At 30.9% G+C, this 21,956-nt stretch overlaps 2 protein-coding genes across 2 annotated transcripts in view; one reads left to right on the top strand and one right to left on the bottom strand.

Moving 5' to 3' along the window:
- The window catches only part of LOC126734030 (murinoglobulin-1-like), a 53,127-nt gene that overhangs the window by 1,450 nt on the left and 29,721 nt on the right, over positions 1-21,956 (bottom strand). The window contains exons 22-26 of the mRNA XM_050437542.1: positions 19,017-19,232; positions 18,736-18,967; positions 11,091-11,300; positions 10,887-11,033; positions 10,756-10,830 (exon numbers count right to left, since the gene is read on the bottom strand). Of these exons, the coding sequence (XP_050293499.1) occupies positions 10,756-10,830; positions 10,887-11,033; positions 11,091-11,300; positions 18,736-18,967; positions 19,017-19,232 (880 nt within the window). The remainder of the gene's footprint in view (positions 1-10,755; positions 10,831-10,886; positions 11,034-11,090; positions 11,301-18,735; positions 18,968-19,016; positions 19,233-21,956) is intronic.
- Positions 1-21,956, top strand: part of LOC126734031 (tetratricopeptide repeat protein 37) — an 89,613-nt gene that overhangs the window by 60,210 nt on the left and 7,447 nt on the right. The window lies entirely within an intron of this gene.

The following is a 21,956-nucleotide window of genomic DNA, read 5'->3' as shown; positions in this document are numbered from 1 at the left end:
AGGCAAATTTCTTAGCTGTATCGTCAAATAAGGAAAAACTTGTAAATTATTTAAAACTTCTATTTGCAAACAATCAGAATCAGATGCAAATTATATGATTGCCGTGATCGCAGCAACACAGGCCGAGCAAAGTCAATCTAATGTTTTTGTTGTTGGACAAGACACAGATTTATTTGTCTTGCTCATGGAACATTGCAAAACACAAAGTCTGTATTTTTTTAGACCAGGTTTTGCAGGCAAAATGGACAAAATAACAAATATACATACTTACATTAAAATCGAATTTAGATCCTGCAATAGTTAAAAACATATTATTTGTTCATGCAATGTCGGGTTGCGATACCACATCGGCATTCTTTAAAAAGGGCAAAAAAAGTGCTTTAATTGTTTTGTCTAAAAATAAAAAACTTTCCGAAGATTTACTTCAATTTAAAGGGGTATTCAGTGATATTGCCACTTTATTAAAATTAGGTGAAAATTTTATTCTAAAATGGTACGGCAGTAGGAGAAGCCAAAATTTAAACTCATTTAGGTATGTAAAATACAATCAGGTAATTGCACGCCAAAAACTGTGTAGTAACTTTGAGCTAGCTTCTTTACCCCCGACAACTGAAGCTGTTCAATTACATCTTAAAAGGGTTTACCTTCAGGTGCAGTCATGGTTGGGAAATAATTTAGATCCAAGAGAGTGGGGTTGGGTGGAAAAGGACGGTTACTTAGACCCACAAAGAAACAGTAAGGACATCGCTCCCGATTTTATTATAAAATTATTATTTTGTGGATGCAAGTCAGTATGCTCCAAAACGTGTACCTGCAAAAAGGTAGGAATTAAATGTTCATCAAGCTGTACAATTTGCATTGGACCGTATTGTGACAATGCAACAAATGTGTCTTTTGTTAAAAATTATGAATGTATAGAATAATTTCTTTTTCTTTTATTAAAATTTGTTTTAATAAAGTAAGTATACTTTTTGTTTATGACTGTATGACACGATTACTGTGTTTGGTATCAAATTTAATAATAAATACAACTGGCCTAACTCTTTAAAAAGTATCATTTAGGTACCATGCCATACAGACTTTAGTTTTATAGTATGTTTCTGTTTTTTTTTAAATATTATTTGAGATTATTATTAAACAAGTAAGTAGCAGCACATTTTAGCATAGTATTATCAAAGTTTACTGAATAAAATACTTTACTATTTTATTCAGTAAACTTTGGTATTATTTACATATTTTTGCGTTTAACGCTTTACCTAAAATATTAAATCATACCTAGTGATTTGTATACAATTTTCCACACTGGTTTTTTATGACAACTACCATATTTTTGTTATAAAAAACATCCAATTAATTTGCGTCAGCGTTAATAAAGTCGAATTTACCAAAAGCAGTTTAATAGAATCCAAGCCCAATCGGCCCAATTTTTATAAGCCCATAACTTTTTTGTTTTTAGGTCAATTTTAAAAAACAAAAAAACCATTTTGTAGGTATCTTTATTGGCAATAATTTTGTTTTCTTGTAGATTTTTAAAAAAGATAATAGTTTTTTAGATATTTTTGAAAAATAATAAAAAAGCACGTTTTTTAAGTTTAAAGCCTTATTGGGCGAGTACGGCCCATGCGATTTAGTGCGATTTCTCAGGAAACATTGCCGACAACCTACAGAAGGTATCCTGACAACTTCAGCTTGTCCCAAATTTGTTCCGGGTTGGACCCATAGTTTTACTGGCCTATAAAATATGTTGGTATTCTCCGATTTTAAATTTTATTTGTCAGTGCTAAGCAGGTCATCTCGTGAGAGTTATTACTAATTTATAAGGTAATTTTAACTAATTTTAAACTTTGATTTTGTTTTAGTGTAGGGTTTTATTATAATTACGTGTATTTTTCCGTTTATTGTAGGTCTGAATATATCCTTAATTCCAAGCAGTTGAATAATAATTGGTTTTTAATTTTAGACCCTTGGAGGCTTTTAATACTTTCTATTCGGTAACTTTACCTATCTTTTAACAATTGCAGTTACGTGTTTCATCATAATTGCCAATGACTAAAAAAACTGTATTTATCACAAGAGAATAAAAAATATGTTAATCATGTCCATTTAAATTATGCCCATATATTTAAATTATCCTTTTGTAGGGCATTTTGGGTAAATCTCTCAGACAATTAAAACACTATGAACTATAGTGAAATACAGAGAACAACTAAACTCAATCTTTCCAATTAAAACGGTCGAGACGGTCTTCTCTCAAAGCTCAGCCGGGATGTTGACGCCTTGGCATTTTCCGCGAACACCGATAAGCACATAACCATAACTCTAAGAAAAACATTCAGACTTCATAATTTAAATCGTTATGTTGCCAAATTGCCTACACTTTATATATTTTACATAATAATTTATAACATATTCCTCATTATAACCCTTACGCTATCCGATGTCACAATTGTGATTTATTTATAAGTGTTATAAAGATCAAAAAATGTTTAATCTGGGTGGAGAACCGTGCGACATGATTGTGAATAGTGCATTTTATAGGTGTGCACGCGCAAATCGTTTATTTTGCCGGGATTACATTCTTGTCATAACCTGAAAAGTTTCAGATTATCAACAATGGCTCGTGCAGGTAAGTTATTATTTATTTATAGAATTTAGGGGAAAATAAAAGTGCTTAATATTAAATAGGTATAATAAACTTCAATTAAGTGTATTGTTTTTAGAGATTGAAAATATCTTTAAAATTGTTGATTCCAAGAATGGTTTTGTTATGTATATCACAATTGTGAGCCACGGGAGTTAACGTGGTTTGGTTTTAGTTTTTTTATTTCCAGACTCTCCAGTGGAAGCATGGAAACTTTAGAAGCAAGGATTTTCCTGTAAAAGAGGACTATACTCCATCCATCGTAAAAACTCCAAACGAATATTTTGCTAAATATTTGAATGAACATTTTTTTGAGTCAGCCGCAAATTTCACTTCCCATTATTTCTTGCAACAAAATGCAAAAGAAAACAACCTTACCTCTCAAGAAATAAAAAAAAATTTCGGAATGAATGCTTTGATGGGATGTATTCATCTTCCAAGGATACATATGTATTGGAATAGAAAATATAAGTTCCCATTAATTAATAGGGGTACCCTACATGACCCGACAAAGGTTTTACATGATACGTGTAAATTTACATGTCGTTGACAATCTTAGCGTATCAGAAGAGGAACAAAAAAAGAATAGATTGTGGAGAATACAGCCGTTAATTAATTTGGTTCGCAATAGATGTAAAGCCATTGAAAGAAAAGACAGCTTTTTCTATTGACGAACAAATGATTCCTTTTTTTGGGAAGATGTCCAGTTCGACGATTTGTTAAAAATAAACCAAGACCAGTGGGACTGAAGAATTTCGTTCTTACGACATCCGACGGACTGGTATTGGATTTTGAATTACTTCTACCAGGGCAATACTACCCCACTAAAAGATAGGGATCTAGGCTTGGGACCCTCAATAATATTGCGTCTAGCAGAAACATTACCTCAAAATAGTTACCTGTATTTTGACAGATACTCTTCAACTATTGCTTTGATGAACAAATTGACGAGTTTGAATATAGATGCAACTGCTACAATTATGTCCAACAGAGTGAAAGGGTTTGATTTTAAAAAAGACAGTTTAATGAATAGGGGAGAGTCAGAAGAAGTTGCATGAACCGATAATAAACTTTGCATTACAAAGTGGAAAGATAATAAATCTGTTTTAATGATATCCATAGCTTTTGGAAGACAGCCGGAAACTGAGGTGCAAAGATGGAATAAAACAGAAAAAAAACGTTCAGGCATAGCATGCCCAGCTGTTGTTAAATCATACAACGAAAACATGGGTGGTGTAGATGTTTGCGACCAAATGATGGAATACTATCGATCTTTCTTTCGAACCCGGAAATGGACTCTTAAAGCCATCCTACATTTGTTCGACTTAGCAATAGTAAACAGCTGGATGGAGTATCGAAGGGATTGTTATAGTCAAAACCTTCGAAGCAAAGATATTATGGATCTTTTGGAATTTAGACTTAATCTTGGGGAATGCCTTCCAGTTTGCCCTGTGCAGACAAACGCTTTGATGGTTTTGAACACTGGCCAAAGAATGAAGAAATAAAGAACCCAGTTAAATGCAGGTTAGAAGGGTGCAAAAGTCGGTCCAGAATGCGTTGCCTAAAATGTAATGTTTTTCTTTGTTTAACCAAAGATAAAAACTGTTTTATTTCATTCCATACAAAGTAATAATTTTTGTTTCACAATTGTGCTTTTCTAATGCTGGCTCCCTAGACACACAATTGTGTACTCCCTAAAACCCTCCCTTAACCCTTTCGAATATTTTTTAAAATAATTTTCCGTACCTTTTGACCCAACTTTATCGGCGTAAAATAAATATAAACCCCAAACTCAATTTTTTTTATCTCGGTACTGTAAGGGATAATATATCCTTAATTCCAGGCAGTTGAATAATAATTGTTTTTTAATTTTAGACCCTTAGAGGCTTTTAACACTTTCTATTCGGTAATTTTACCTATTTTTTAACAATTGCAGTTACGTGCTTCATCATAATTGCCTAAGACTAAAAAAAAATTATTTATCATAAGAGAACAAATATTTAAATCATGTTCATTTAAATTAAGCCCATCGATTTAAAATTTTCGTAACTTAATTGTTAAAATTGCTAAACTTTATTATATTAACACAAATTATGTAAAAATGTTTGTCGTGTTTATTTAAATTATACTTATATATAAAAAATATTGATCATAGTATTTAAAAACCAATTTTTTAACCAATAAGACTGTAGAATTTGGATTTTTTTCATTCCAGGCAGTTGAGGAATCATTTTGTGTTTTAGAATAACGGGAAATGACTAAAAATGAATTCTCCTAAAAAAATAAAAATAATGATTGTGTCTATTTAACTTATGCCTATATATTCAAATTATCCTTTATATATTTTACATTATAATTTATAAAATATTCTTAATTATAATATATCCTTAATTCCAGGCAGTTAAATAATAATCGTTTTTTTAATTTTAGACCATTGGAGGCTTTTAATATTTTTTATTCGGTAGCATTACCTAATTTTTAACAGTATCACGCAGTTACGTGTTTCATCATAATTGCCAATGACAATGATGAAAAAAAAAATGAATTTATCCCAAGACAATAAAAAAAACATGTGAATCATGTCCATTTGAGTTATGCCCATAGATTCAAAGTATCGGTAATATAATTGCGAAATTTAATTTTAATGACCCAAGTTATATAAAAATCTCCATCGTGTTTATATAATTTATTCTCATATTTACAAAATATTCATAATATACTTTAGAAAAAAATAGCAATTAAAACTATAGGAAATGTGTATCTTTTGATTCCAGAGAGTTGGGTGTTTTTAATATTTTCCAGGCGTTAACTCTACTTATTTCTTCCAAGCAATTAGGTACTTTATGATAATTGACAATAATGATTATGTCCATATATTCAAAATATGATTCTCCTTCAGGGTGATACCTATGGTTCTAGCCCGTCACTATTGTTTTTGCAAGGGTACAGAATTGGTTAATTGAAAGCATATTGACAATTAATATGGATAAAAAAAGCTTAAATATTTTGGTATTCTCGGCTCTCATTAATACCAAGGTAATAAAATTAAAATATACTTAAATCAATGTCTACCGAACCAGGCAATATGTGGATGTGCCCATTGTCTTAGTAAAGTGGATCATATCAAATATTTGGGCGATTTGTTTGATCAGAATATCAACTGGAATAAACGAAAGCAGAAATGTGAACCTTTGTAAACTCATCTATAAGTTTTATTAAATTAGCAACAGTTTGCCAACTGATAAATGAACTAAAAATGCGGTATATCTCACTAGCTAAATCTATAATTAGATATGGCCTGTCAACTTAGAACATTGAAAGGCCTTTCAATGTTCTAAGCCTGTCAATATGAAGGGGAACATTTAAGACAACATTGAATATTTTCAATAATAATAATAATTGAATATCTTCTTAAAGTAATTTTTAAAAAAGAACCTATGCAGGACTTAACGCTGCAACAATTGTATGTAAAATCGCTATTACTAATGGCTTATAAAAGCTGTCCAAATTAAAATAACTTCTTGATACTCTTTAGCAAACATATTGACTTAATGTGAATAAATCAAAAGAGAGAGATTTGAGCTATTTATTCTAGTTACTATTATAATAATAGTTTTATTTTCTTTAGATCTATTTGTTTTTGTTCCAGATTCTAATATGCTAGTAGGTTCGTTTGGTATTTGATTATTGTACATAATTTGGTTTTTTGTAGGCATTTAAAGTCTCTTCCAGGTATTTTCTGTACCAGGCTGCTGAGGTCATTTTTTTTTAAAAAGAGTTTTAATCCAAGAATAGTTTTTTTCTCAATTATTTTGAAATCAGAACTTTTTATCCCATACTTTTGGAATATTTTTCTTTATTTTTCAGACTTTTGGACTAATTGTCGGTTTTAGTCTAGGCATTTAAACTAATATTTGTTCAAAATAATCATCCATTACTCTCAAAGAGAGTTAAGTATATGAACAAAGGAGGGAGAAAGTAAACTCAAAGTCCAAGTCTCATAAATTTTAGGTTACGCTTTTCGCCGTATTAGGGCATCATCAGACCTAAATAAAATTATTAAAATTGAATGATACCGGCAGAACGGCAATTAACAGAAAAGACATACCTATCTAAATACAAAAGCCACACACTAACATCAATAAATCATTTTATTTTATATTTTTTTATTGATGTTAGTGTGATGTTAGTGTGTGGCTTTTGTATTTAGATAGGTATGTCTTTTCTGTTAATTGGCGTTCTGTCCTGTATCATTTTATTTAGGTCTGATGATGCTCTAATACGGCGAAACGCGTAACCTAAAATAGATGCTTGATTTATGAGACTTAGACTTTGAGTTTACTTTCTCCTTACTTTGTTAATATTTGTTCTATTAGACTTCTAGAGAAAATTATTATTTTATTCCAGGCATTCGAAATATTTTTGTAGGTTTTTCGGTGATTTGATTTTTTTGAATTTTTTAAAATTCCTCAAGTATTTGACATATTTTATGGTATTCAAAAAATAGTTTACCATACATTGGCCATAATTTCTCACTTGATTTCAGGCTTTTTGGACTAATTCTCAAATTTAATTCAGGCATTTGAAGTCTCTTCCACTTACTTAAATTAATTTTTCTTCCCTTTTCATTTTATTTATTCCATTTTATACAATATTCACTTTATTTCAGGCTTTTTGACACAACTTTCAGTTTTAAAGACATTTAAAAGTCTCTTCCAGGTGTTTTTTGTACCAGGCTTCTGAGGTCACTTTTTTTAATATCTTTCAGGAATTTAAATAATTGAAATATTTTTAAAAGGGTTTTAGTCCAGGAATTTGAAGGAAGAACATTGTATCCCATATTTTTGGAATATTTTTCAGACTTTTGGACTAATTGTCAGTTTTAGTCCAGGCATTTAAACTAATATTTGTTCCATTAGACTTCTAGAGAAAATTATTATTTTATTACAGGCATTCGAAATATTTTTGTAGGTTTTTCGGTGATTTGATTTTTTTGAATTTTTTAAAATTCCTCAAGTATTTGACATATTTTATGGTATTCAAAAAATAGTTTACCATACATTGGCCATAATTTCTCACTTGATTTCAGGCTTTTTGGACTAATTCTCAAATTTAATTCAGGCATTTGAAGTCTCTTCCACTTACTTAAATTAATTTTTCTTCCCTTTTCATTTTATTTATTCCATTTTATACAATATTCACTTTATTTCAGGCTTTTTGACACAACTTTCAGTTTTAAAGACATTTAAAAGTCTCTTCCAGGTGTTTTTTGTACCAGGCTTCTGAGGTCACTTTTTTTAATATCTTTCAGGAATTTAAATAATTGAAATATTTTTAAAAGGGTTTTAGTCCAGGAATTTGAAGGAAGAACATTGTATCCCATATTTTTGGAATATTTTTCAGACTTTTGGACTAATTGTCAGTTTTAGTCCAGGCATTTAAACTAATATTTGTTCCATTAGACTTCTAGAGAAAATTATTATTTTATTACAGGCATTCGAAATATTTTTGTAGGTTTTTCGGTGATTTGATTTTTTTGAATTTTTTAAAATTCCTCAAGTATTTGACATATTTTATGGTATTCAAAAAATAGTTTACCATACATTGGCCATAATTTCTCACTTGATTTCAGGCTTTTTGGACTAATTCTCAAATTTAATTCAGGCATTTGAAGTCTCTTCCACTTACTTAAATTAATTTTTCTTCCCTTTTCATTTTATTTATTCCATTTTATACAATATTCACTTTATTTCAGGCTTTTTGACACAACTTTCAGTTTTAAAGACATTTAAAAGTCTCTTCCAGGTGTTTTTTGTACCAGGCTTCTGAGGTCACTTTTTTTAATATCTTTCAGGAATTTAAATAATTGAAATATTTTTAAAAGGGTTTTAGTCCAGGAATTTGAAGGAAGAACATTGTATCCCATATTTTTGGAATATTTTTCAGACTTTTGGACTAATTGTCAGTTTTAGTCCAGGCATTTAAACTAATATTTGTTCCATTAGACTTCTAGAGAAAATTATTATTTTATTACAGGCATTCGAAATATTTTTGTAGGTTTTTCGGTGATTTGATTTTTTTGAATTTTTTAAAATTCCTCAAGTATTTGACATATTTTATGGTATTCAAAAAATAGTTTACCATACATTGGCCATAATTTCTCACTTGATTTCAGGCTTTTTGGACTAATTCTCAAATTTAATTCAGGCATTTGAAGTCTCTTCCACTTACTTAAATTAATTTTTCTTCCCTTTTCATTTTATTTATTCCATTTTATACAATATTCACTTTATTTCAGGCTTTTTGACACAACTTTCAGTTTTAAAGACATTTAAAAGTCTCTTCCAGGTGTTTTTTGTACCAGGCTTCTGAGGTCACTTTTTTTAATATCTTTCAGGAATTTAAATAATTGAAATATTTTTAAAAGGGTTTTAGTCCAGGAATTTGAAGGAAGAACATTGTATCCCATATTTTTGGAATATTTTTCAGACTTTTGGACTAATTGTCAGTTTTAGTCCAGGCATTTAAACTAATATTTGTTCCATTAGACTTCTAGAGAAAATTATTATTTTATTACAGGCATTCGAAATATTTTTGTAGGTTTTTCGGTGATTTGATTTTTTTGAATTTTTTAAAATTCCTCAAGTATTTGACATATTTTATGGTATTCAAAAAATAGTTTACCATACATTGGCCATAATTTCTCACTTGATTTCAGGCTTTTTGGACTAATTCTCAAATTTAATTCAGGCATTTGAAGTCTCTTCCACTTACTTAAATTAATTTTTCTTCCCTTTTCATTTTATTTATTCCATTTTATACAATATTCACTTTATTTCAGGCTTTTTGACACAACTTTCAGTTTTAAAGACATTTAAAAGTCTCTTCCAGGTGTTTTTTGTACCAGGCTTCTGAGGTCACTTTTTTTAATATCTTTCAGGAATTTAAATAATTGAAATATTTTTAAAAGGGTTTTAGTCCAGGAATTTGAAGGAAGAACATTGTATCCCATATTTTTGGAATATTTTTCAGACTTTTGGACTAATTGTCAGTTTTAGTCCAGGCATTTAAACTAATATTTGTTCCATTAGACTTCTAGAGAAAATTATTATTTTATTACAGGCATTCGAAATATTTTTATAAGTTTTCCGAAGATTTGATTAAATTATTTTAATTATTTTTAAAATTATTTAATTTTTTAAAATTCCCCAAGTATTTGACTTATTTTATGGTATTCAGAAAATAGTTTACCACACATTTGCTATAATGTCTCATTTTATTTCAGGCTTTGGACTAACTCTCAGTTTTAGTCCAGGCATTCGAAGTCTCTTCCACTTAAATTAATTTTGGTTCCATGTTTTTAGAGACAATCTTTGTTTTATTCCATGATATCCAAAATATTTATAGTTTTTTTAAACTTTTAGAGTCATTTATTCCACATATTTCATACAATCGTTCGCTTTATTCAAGGCTTTTTGAAGCAATTTTCACTTTTAATCCAGGTATTTAAAGTCTCTTGCAAGCATTTAAATAAATGTTTGTTCCAGACTTCTAAAGACAATTTTTGTTTTATTCCAGTAATTCAAATTAATTTTGTAGGTGTTTTTTATGTTCCCTATTTGAAATAATTTTTTTGTTTTATTCCAGGCATTTGATATAATTTTTCGCTTTATTCCAGGCTTTGAGACTAGTTTTTAGTTTTCGTTCAGGCATTTTAAGTTTCTTCCAGACATTTAAACTAATTTTTGTTACATCGGGATTCTGGAGAGGGTATTTATGTTATTCCAGGCATTCGAAATGATTTTGCAGGTTTTTCAGACTTTTGGCATAATTTTTTATGTCTTTCGGGTATATTAAGTCATTTTATTCTACATATTTGGACTAATTTCCATTTTATTAATACATCAAAAAATAATTTTTCTATCTCAGGATTTTTAACTAGTTTGCAATTTTAGTCCAGGTATTTCAAGTCGTTTTTCATTTTATTTCAGGAACTCGAAATAATTTTGCAGGTTTTCTACGGATTTGACGTAATTTTTTATGTATTCCAAACTATTTCCCCTATGTGAAGGTTCATAATTGGTATATAATATTCATGAATTAACATATTTTACCTGTGGCAAATTGTATAGATTGGTTTTTCTCTTGCTCCATTACTGGTGGCAGTACATAAAAAGGTACATAACTACCTAAAGTGTAAAGAAAAAGTGTTAAAATTGCAATATTGAAAAAAAAATTAACTTACAATAAGGAGATTCCATATCAACATCTAAATCGACAAAATCCTTATTTAAATTGTCGTTTGTAGAGTTTATTTTGGTACGCCGACACCCTCCGCTCCTTCTCGAACGATTTAATGTTCTTTCGGGTTTAATTTGATGAAAAAGGTGACCTAAAATCGACCGAATCACCTTAAAATTGTCCTTGGATCAAATTCAAAATAGTTTACCATCGTCCGTGCTACAGTTATTAATGATTTTATAAAACTGCAGTAGGCTCCTTTCCGGTCTGTAGTAGTCGTACAGTTTCACTAGGCTGTCCCTCCTGTCTTCTATAGGTAAGTTTTCATAAACATTAAACGAGAAACAGAGTTGGTTCGCTCCCAAGTTGGTGAAATAAAAGTTCACCTGGGTGTCCTTTTCCTCGAATTTTTTTATATCTGAAAAAACCCATGAAGGAATTATATTATAATTACAGGCACTTTAGTGCCATATTGCTAAAGTTTTGTTTAAAATTAAATTTGAATGTTTTGCATTAACATCTAAATTTTTATTCCCAGATAGCACCCTATATCCGTGGAATATGCCATCTATATCTCATTTGAGAACACATATTGCAATATGCCTGGCATATCTCACAAATATGCCAAATTTAGTATATATAAAAGCACCTACATAATATGTTTAAAAGATATGCAGAGAATATTCAATTTCCACATGGTAGTATCTACATTTTCTCGAATATATCTTTACTTAATATGCGATTTAAAAATGTTGGATGACTTCACCCCTTGATAATAATATGTTTTCAGTTTTCCCAACCTCTTTGACTAGGTATTATTCCGTACCACATTTTTCCAACTGATCAAAGACTTTGCTCATATTTTGCATGATATTCACATTGAAATGGATTCTCGGTATAAATAATTAGGTATGTCAGGATGTATTTTAAAAAATGAAAAAAAAATTGCAGACATAGGAATTAAGTGAAATGGAATATTAATATATTAATTAGATATCCTGGGGATATCTATTCAATGTGTTGCAAATGTAATTTTAAACTTCTGGAGAATTTAACAAAATAATGTCAAATATGAGCAAAAATATCCAAAATTACCTAAAGTTCCTTAAAGTAAAAAAAACAAATGCTTGGAATAAAAATATTATTTTTTAAATTGTCTGAACAACATGGATTTATTTTAGTTTACTTTATTTCTAGTTGGATTTTGATTTGATTTAATTGAAAGCGTTATATTTTGCTTTAATACAGTCGCACTTAACCTATGGACTTAGTGGATGGGGTGGGATAAGAATGAGGGATCATATGTGTCCCCTTGAAGTTGTCCAGAACTGGATAATAAAAATTATATATGGTAAAAATACACGTTTTCCTTCTAATCAGTTTTTTACTATTACTGGCAAATTTGATTTGCGGTAATTATATGGGCAGAAATTTCTAATGAATATGCAGCATATGCATAAAGTAGTCATCTCTGATGAAATTGTAGGTCATTCCTATGCAATTCGAGCTCAGCATCAGAATGCCTTAGTACCCCAAAGTACACAAATATTAGAGATAAATTAAATAATAACAATTTTAAAATGTATGTTGGAAATTATATACAGCAGATGGGCAGATAAATATAATTTAATAAATCATACATAAACTAAGGTTGACTAAACTAAAGAATTGTAGATTCCAAAAAGTAATTTATTAATAAAAACAAATTAATAACAAAAAATAGTGAACAGAATATGATCTACATTCCGAAAAGAGACATTAAATACTGAATTCTTCAAAATCTGAATTATCTGTAGACGACTCAAGCAAGAAAAAAACAATTGTTATTATTATTGTGTATTTTTATCTACGTTTATTATTATTATTATTATGTATAGGCATAAGTTAATTATCACATACAAATAGTATACTACTTCTGTGGTTATTATTTATTTACTGGTAAATGAATTAATCATTTTGTAATATTTTTCCATTCTTGTAAATAAACTGATTTATTATTATTATTTTTCCTGGTAATTTTGGATTTTTGGAAACTCTAGAAAGTGCAAAATCTTTTTTTTCTTCCAGGAATTATTATTTATTCTAGTCATATCAAGAAATATGCCTAGCATAAGCCAAGAAGCTATAAGATATTCTTGGGCGATATAAATGTGCTTATTAGATATCCGGAGCATATGCATGCAATGTGTTCTGAGCATAATTTAGCAGCCACTTAAATATATTTTTAAAATTTTTCTACACTAATATAGAGGGATTCCTGAGGATTGATTTGAGAGCAGAAAATATGATTTTAGGTAAAGAATTTGGAGAGTTACGGTTGTTTTGGTTGGGTTAATTGTTTTTTCTAATTTTCTAAAGCAAATTCTCCCTATTTTTGAGAATATTTGTACGAAATAATCGGCATATTCTTAAAAGGTTTTCGGCCCAACGTAGAGCATTTTTGTCCCAATAATTTAATATGAAAACATATCTTATACATCAAAAACTCCTGAGTTAGACTCAATTTTGTCTAGGAAGATCCAAGAGCCACCAAATTTGAGGCCCATATCAAGATTCTTATACCTTAGCGGACTTTTTGGGGCATAACTTAGAAACCACTCAAAATATTTTCATAATTCTTTCACATCAAAATAGAGAGATTCCTAGTGGTGGATTTGGTGCCAAAAACGTGTTTCTACATTAAGGATGCGGATATTTGAGGGATTGTGAGATTTTTGAGCCATGACATCCTTTATATGCCAATTAATTTTGACAACTGACTTAAAAAAAGGAAATAGGCTCGACGTATCTGTCAAATCTGAAGATCTGACAGATATGTCGTGGTATTCGGGGTTAAAAATAAATTTCTACTTAAAGAACTACCTGAAAGAGAGAGAGAGATGATATGGTAGTTCCGCTTCAACTGCCTGGACTAGATTATATTTTTGCTTTGAATTGCTTTACAACATTTCTTCTAAAAAAAATAGAAAAATAATCAACTGTCTGGAAAACACGTAAAGCATTCTTTATATGTAAACGTCGACCATTTTTGATAAATGATGAAACATCAATAATGAGAAATGCCAAACTAGGCTGTCAAGCGATTTGGAATTAAGAACAAATGTCAGACGGAAAGGGAACAATTAATTATTTAAAAAAAAACTCCTTGGGAGAGAATCAAATGATTTGAATTTAGTTCAACTGCCTGGAATACGCAAATTGTTGACTTCCAGGCAGTTGAGATAATCGCTTTTTAGCCAGTTTTTGTGGAAAAATAGATCCTGGTGAAAACGAGACTCTCAGTTAAATATTTGGATAGTTAGGGCAGTTTTGGTTGGAGTCACGATTATAGTAGAGTATTTCTTTTCCAATCATTTCATGTAAGAGTGCTTCTTGTACCGCAAAACCTTCCCCATTTAGAGGCAATTTTGTGAAAAATTGAGGTCCAAGAGCAGACATTCTTGGACATATCTCAAGACCGGCATAAAACATTGTAATACGTTTTAATACCCAAAGAGAGTGAGAATTCTTGAGAATCAATTTGAGATTAAAAACGTGGTTCTGCCTAAAAACAATAGCTTTAAAACGTATGCCTAAAAAACAAAAGCTAGAAAACAAAGCTACAAAAATAATCGAATAATTTAATTTTTGTTGTTCCTGGGGATGAGGCCTACAATAAATTTTCAAAGTGTTCACTACGAGCTCTTATTATGCAAGTTCTGCATCTTTTTACAAAATGTCTTTTTAATCGACGCGGAGTTCCTACTCGATTAATTTCTGATGCCGCCTCAAATATTCTTTCTCTTAGTTCCTTTCTTGTATTAACCGGTCTTAAATAAAAAATCTGTTTTAACCAACCCAATAAAAAAAAAATCCAAAGGATTCAAATCTGGGGAACGTGATGGCCAAAGAATAGGACCTAAGCGCCCTATCCATCTTTTAGGGAACGTATTATCCAAATGTTGTCGAACCAATGCAGCATAATGAGCAGGACAACCGTCATTCTGAAACCACATTCGCCCTCTCACCTTTAAAGGTACATCCTCTAGCAGAAATCGCAGTTGACCTTTAAGGATACTATTTGTTTTGCTCTTACAGTATACTTAATTAATAAATTAAATTAAGTGAAAATCCTGGTACTCCCTGTATTATTTCCACTATAAAGAAGAACTTTGAAAAAGTGATCACTGTCCTAAGGCACTTCATGGTTGGACAAAATTGTAAAGTTATTAAAGTTAGACAGATTGGCGTAGTTTAGATTTTTTGAAAAAATTTGGTCAGAACCTTTGAAATTGACATATTTCGATAGCCGATAGGAAGGCCTAACTCCAGCTAAACGGTTTTACAAGTTCAACGGGAAACCCTGTATATGCAATGTGCTTGTGTTGTCATACAGCATAATTTAGCAGCCACTTAAAACATTTTTAAATTGTTTCTACATTAATGTAGAGGGATTCCTGAAGATTGATTTGAGAGCAAAAAATGTGAGTTTAGGTAAAGCATTTGGAGAGTTACGGTAGTTTTGGTTGAGGTAATTGTTTTTGCTAATTTTCTTCTTCCCATTTTTGAGAATATTTTCACGAAATAATAGGCATATTCTTAAAAGGTTTTTGGTCCAACGTAGAGCATTTTTGTCCCAATAATTTAATATGAAAACCTCTCTTATACATCAAAAACTGTTGAGACTCAATTTTGTCTAGGAAGATCCAAGAGCAACCAAATTTGAGACCCATATCAAGATTTTTATACTTAAGCGGACATTTTGGGGCATAACTTAGGAACCACTCAGAATATTTTCATAATTCTTTCACATCAAAATAAAGGGATTCCTAGTGGTGGATTTGGTGCCAAAAACGTGTTTCTCTATTAAGGATTTGGATATTTGAGGGATTGTAAGATTTTTGAGCCATGACATCCTTTATATGCCAATTAATTTTGACAACTGACTTAAAAATAGGAAATAGGCTCGACGTATCTGTCAAATCTGAAGATCTGACAGATATGTCGTGGTATTCGGGGTTAAAAATAAATGTCTACTTAAAGAACTACCTGAAAGAGAGAGAGAGATGACATGGTAGTTCCGCTTCAACTGCCTGGACTAAATAATTTTTTTGCTTTGAATCGCTTTACAAAATTTCTTCTAAAAAAATAGAAAAATAATCAACTGTCTGGAAATAACACGTAAAGCATTCTTTATATGTAAACGTCGACCATTTTTGATAAATGATGAAACATCAATAATGAGAAATGCCAAACTAGGCTGTCAAGCGATTTGGAATTAAGAACAAATGTCAGACGGAAAGGGAACAATTAATTATTAAAAAAAAAACTCCTTGGGAGAGAATCAAATGATTTGAATTTAGTTCAACTGCCTGGAATACGCAAATTGTTGACTTCCAGGCAGTTGAGATAATCGCTTTTTAGCCAGTTTTTGTGGAAAAATAGTTCCTGGTGAAAACGAGACTCTCAGTTAAATATTTGGATAGTTAGGGCAGTTTTGGTTGGAGTCACGATTATAGTAGAGTATTTCTTTTCCAATCATTTCATGTAAGAGTGCTTCTTGTACCGCAAAACCTTCCCCATTTAGAGGCAATTTTGTGAAAAATTGAGGTCCAAGAGCAGACATTCTTGAACATATCTCAAGACCGGCATAAAACATTGTAATACGTTTTAATACCCAAAGAGAGTGAGAATTCTTGAGAATCAATTTGAGATTAAAAACGTGGTTCTGCCTAAAAACAATAGCTTTAAAACGTATGCCTAAAAAACAAAAGCTAGAAAACAAAGCTACAAAAATAACCGAATAATTTAATTTTTGTTGTTCCTGGGGATGAGGCCTACAATAAATTTTCAAAGTGTTCACTACGAGCTCTTATTATGCAAGTTCTGCATCTTTTTACAAAATGTCTTTTTAATCGACGCGGAGTTCCTACTTGATTAATTTCTGATGCCGCCTCAAGTATTCTTTCTCTTAGTTCCTTTCTTATATTAACCGGTCTTAAATAAAAAATCTGTTTTAACCAACCCCAATAAAAAAAATCCAAAGGATTCAAATCTGGGGAACGTGGTGGCCAAAGAATAGGACCTAAGCGCCCTCTTTTAGGGAACGTATTATCCAAATGTTGTCGAACCAATGCAGCATAATGAGCAGGACAACCGTCATTCTGGAACCACATTCGCCCTCTCACCTCTAAAGGTACATCTTCTAGCAGAAATCGCAGTTGACCTTTAAGGATACTATTTGTTTTGCTCTGTGATTAAGTGAAAATCCTGGTACTCCCTGTATTATTTCCACAATAAAGAACAACTTTGAAAAAGTGATCACTGTCCTAAGGCATTTCATGATTGGATAATATTATAAAGTTATTAAAGTTAGACAGATTAGAAAACCGTAAACATTTGACTAAGGTAATATTGACATATTTCGATAGTCCATAGGAAACCCTATCCCCAGTTAAACGGTTTTACAAGTTCAACGGGAAACCCTGTATATGCAATGTGCTTGTGTTGTCACACAGCATAATTTAGCAGCCACTTAAAACTTTTTTTAAATTTTTTCTACATTAATATAGAGGGATTCCTGAAGATTGATTTGAGAGCAAAAAATTTGATTTTAGGTAAAGAATTTGAAGAGTTACGGTTGTTTTGGTTGAAGTCATTGTTTTTGCTAATTTCCTTAAGCAAATACTTTCCATTTTTGAGAATATTTTCACGAAATAATAGGCATATTGTTAAAAGGTTTTCGGTCCAACGTATGTTGTCTCAATAATTTAATATGAAAACCTCTCCTATACATCATCCTGAGTTAGACTCAATTTTGTATTTTGGAAGATCCAAGAACCACCAAATTTGAGACCCATATCAAGATTTTTATTTGACATTTTGGGGCATAACTTAGGAACCACTCAGAATATTTTCATAATTCTTTCACATCAAAATAAATGGATTCCTAGTGGTGGATTTGGTGCCAAAAACGTGTTTCTATATTAAGGATTTGGATATTTGAGGGATTGTGAGATTTTTGAGACATGACATCCTTTATATACCAACTAATTTTGACAGCTGACCTAAAAATAGGAAATAGACTCGACAACTAATCTTCAGATTTGACAGATACGTCGTGGCATTCGGGGTTAAAAATAAATTTCTACTTAAAGAACTACCTGAAAGAGAGAGAGAGATGACATGGTAGTTCCGCTTCAACTGCCTGGACTAAATAATTTTTTTGCTTTGAAGCGCTTTACAAAATTTCTTCTAAAAAAATAGAAAAAGAATTAACTGCCTGGAAATAAAACTTCTTAAAACATTCTTTATATGTCAACGTCGACCATTTTTGATAAATGATGAAAAATCAATAATGAGAAATGCCAAACTAGGCTGGGATCAAGGGATTTGGAATTAAGAACAAATGTCAGATGGAAAAGGAATAATGAAATTATTTAAGTAACTGTCTGGGAGAGGTTAAAAGAACTCGAATTTGGTACTAACTACCTGCAACATGCAAATTTTTGACTTCCAGACCCGGTGAAAACGTGGTTCTAAGTTAAATATTTGGTTAGTTAGAGCAGTTTGGATTAGAGTAATTTTTTTTAAATTTCCTAGCAAATGTTCGCTTTTTTGACAATATTTTCACGCAATACTTCGAATATTCTTAAAAGGAATATAGTCAATTTCTTTCCCATTAATTTCATATCAGATATCTGCTTGTACCTTAAAATTTTTCCCAGTTAAGGGTAATTTTGTGAACCAAGATCCAAAAGCAGACATACTTGGATATAACTCAAGACCACCATAATTTTGAATCGAATTTGAGATAAAAACGTAGTCCTAAGTTAAGAATTTATTATACCGAATATTTAATGGCATTTTCTTACTTTCCATCGATTCAACCAACTGATACAGAGAAGCCCTATCAGCCCTAAACCCAGATGGAATCTCCACTTCCATAACGGCCATATTAGAAAACTTATCCGAACCCTTGTACGCTATACATGGTGATATGCTTTTGATAGAGCAAGTGTCCACGTTGGACACTGGCGACACCTCCAGTGCCAATCTGAAAGCTTCACTCTCCGGAATATTGGTGGTGTAGTAAGATGTCGTTGACTAAAAAAGGAAATTAATTTTTTTATAGATCAGGAAAGTGTTTACTCACCTGAATAAAAGCACATCCGCTACCCGATAAATGGACTTTTAACTCGTTACTATCCAGGCTACTAAGTGGAATTTGCCTCGCCATCAGTCTGTCCCTGTCGCTCAAAGAAAACTCGTGAGTTTCTGTGTGAGTTTGCAAATGCACGTGCAAGTTTACATTTGACGTTTTAATGTAGTTTGCGTATTTTGTTAAGGCGTCCAGTGCGACTACTGTATCCTAAAACATTTTATGAAAAAATAACACTTAGGTATTATATTGAATTTGTCTATGCAGTGGATCAAAGATGGTTTAATTATTGCTTATAGTTTTGTTGTAAAGTTAGTACTGTGATGGTAAAATTTCCCTGTTAAACTGTTATATCGATGGATCAAACCAATGACAATTCAAAAAACTCTTGACGTTTTGAAAACTAGACAAAGCTTGCCTGTAATCGCTAAAGCTTCTATTTTCCGTTTTAAATTTAGTAAGTATATCGATAGTTTTTGGATAGTAAAGTAACTTACTTAACCTCTTAACGGGTAGAGGGTGCTTTTTCAATATTTTTTACAGCAGTATTTATGGAATTTTGTAAGACTGATGACTTACATGATTTGACTTACTTTGATGACTCTTAAGCATACATTTTTTAAAATTGTCCTCTAGAACTTCATTACGTCGATGGAACAAATCAATGGGAATAGAGTAATTGTCATTGATTTATTTCCTCGATATTCTGAAAGATAAACAATGACTGCCTGTGATTGCTGAAACTAGTTTTCATATTTTAACGTTAGTTCATCGATGGTTTCTAAGTGTAAAGAGAGCGATGGTTACTCGATGGATGATATTTTGATGATGCTTTTCGAAAAGATTTAGAGCCAACCATCGACATACTGAAAAATAAAGAACTACTTACTTTATCGATGTTTTCTGGGTATTAATATAATCATCATCAATTTCTTAACATCTAAAGTATACTTTTTCAATATTAAGTCATTACAATTTTTTGAGGCATTTTCTTAAAGAAATTGACTGTTTGAATTTTTGTAAAATTGCTCTCTAGAAACTCTTACATCGATGAATCAAACTAATGACAATTGAGAAAATCCTCGATGTTCTGAAAACTGGATAAAGTTTGCCTGTGATGTGATTGCTGAAACTTTTATTATATGTTAAAGTTAGTACATCGACGGTTTCTAAGTAGTAACCATCGATCTCTTGACATATAGAGTGTGCATTCTCAATGTATTTTAAGGCCCTTTCTAATAGTTATTACATCGATGATCGTTTTCAAAAATTTTAGGGCCAACTGTCATCTGAACATTTAAAATATAGACAACGGCTGACGAGCAATCAATTATCATACTTTTTTTGAAATTATCCTCTATATGTCGATTGAATAACTGTCTATTAATTCGTATAACTAACTATTAATATAAATAACGTATAAATAATAACTAACTATTATGTCGATTGAATAACTGTCTGATTGCAAATGCTACTTTATATCAGTTCTAAAATCTAAAAACGTCGGTCGATGGTATTAGTGTAGAAAAAATAACCATCGATGTCTTAACGTGTAGAGTGTGCATTTTTAATATTTTTTATAAACTTTTACAGAGATTTGCTATGTGAATGATTCTTTTCAAAAATATTTAGAGCCAACCATCGACATTCTGAAAATAAAGAACCACTTACTTTATCGATGGTTTCTGGGTATTAATGTAATCAACAATTTCTTAACATCTAAAGTATACTTTTTCAATATTATTATTAAGTCTTTTTTCAGTTTTTTGAGGCATTTTCTTAAGGATTGACTGTTTGAATTTTTGTAAAATTGCCCTCTAGAAATTCTTACATCGATGGATCAAACTAATGACAACTGAGAAAATCCTCGATTCTGAAAACTGAATAAAGTTTGCCTGGGATGTGATTGCTGAAACTTTTTTTATATATGTTAAAGTTAGTACATTGATGGTTTCTAAGTAGTAACCATCGATCTCTTTACATATAGTGTGTGCATTCTCAATGTATTTTAAGGCCCTTTCTAATAGTTATTACATCGATGATCGTGTTCAAAAATTTTAGGGCCAACTGTCATCTGAACATTTAAAACGTAGACTGACTGAATGGCTGACAACCAATCAATTATCATACTTTTTTGAAATTATCGTCTAGAAACTATTATCTCGATGGAATAACTGTCTGATTGCAAATGCTGCTTTATATCAGTTCTAAAGTCTAAAAACGTCGGTCGAGGTTTTAGTGTAGAAAAACTAACCATCGATGTTTTAACGTGTAGAGTGTACATTTTTAATATTTTTTATAAACTTTTACGGGGATTTACTATGTTGATGATCTTTTTTAAAAATATTTAGAGTAAAACTATCGACATTCTGAAAAATAGACAACTACTGTGCATGATTGCTAAAAATCCTTTTTTCACTTTTAAAATTCGATGTTATCGATGGTTCTTGGGTATTAAGGTCAATTTCTTAAAATTATGGGTATACTTTTAAGGTGATTTTCTTTCAATATTTTTATAAACCTTTAGAAAGTTATTTAAAGCACTTAAAAGACTGTTAAGCAAGTAACTATTGTTTTATAAATTTCTGAAAGATCCCGTGAATACCGTTTTGCCCTATGTTGAGTAGTTTCCGCTAGTGAACGGAAACCTCTGAAAGTGAACAAAAACACGATGTCTAATAAATTTAATTCTGCAATCCCCATGCAAATTTTGAAAAATTTTACTGTTTTGGTTATCGAGTTACGACCATGTTGAGTGGATTTCCTTGGAGAAAAAATTTGCCAAAAAAACTTTGGTTTGGCCAACTGCCTATAATAATAAATATTTTTTTATTTGCAAAAATACAATACATAAAATATCTATAAGTGAAAGTAAAAGGCCGACAAGTTCAAATTTCTGCAGTGCAGATTGTGGTCTTCAACACTATGACCCGA

Source organism: Anthonomus grandis, chromosome 3 (assembly GCF_022605725.1).
Source record: "Anthonomus grandis grandis chromosome 3, icAntGran1.3, whole genome shotgun sequence".
NCBI classification, from domain to species: Eukaryota; Metazoa; Arthropoda; class Insecta; order Coleoptera; family Curculionidae; genus Anthonomus; species Anthonomus grandis.
The sequence above is the reverse complement of the archived record's forward strand: the minus strand, read 5'-3'. Positions and strand labels throughout refer to the sequence as shown.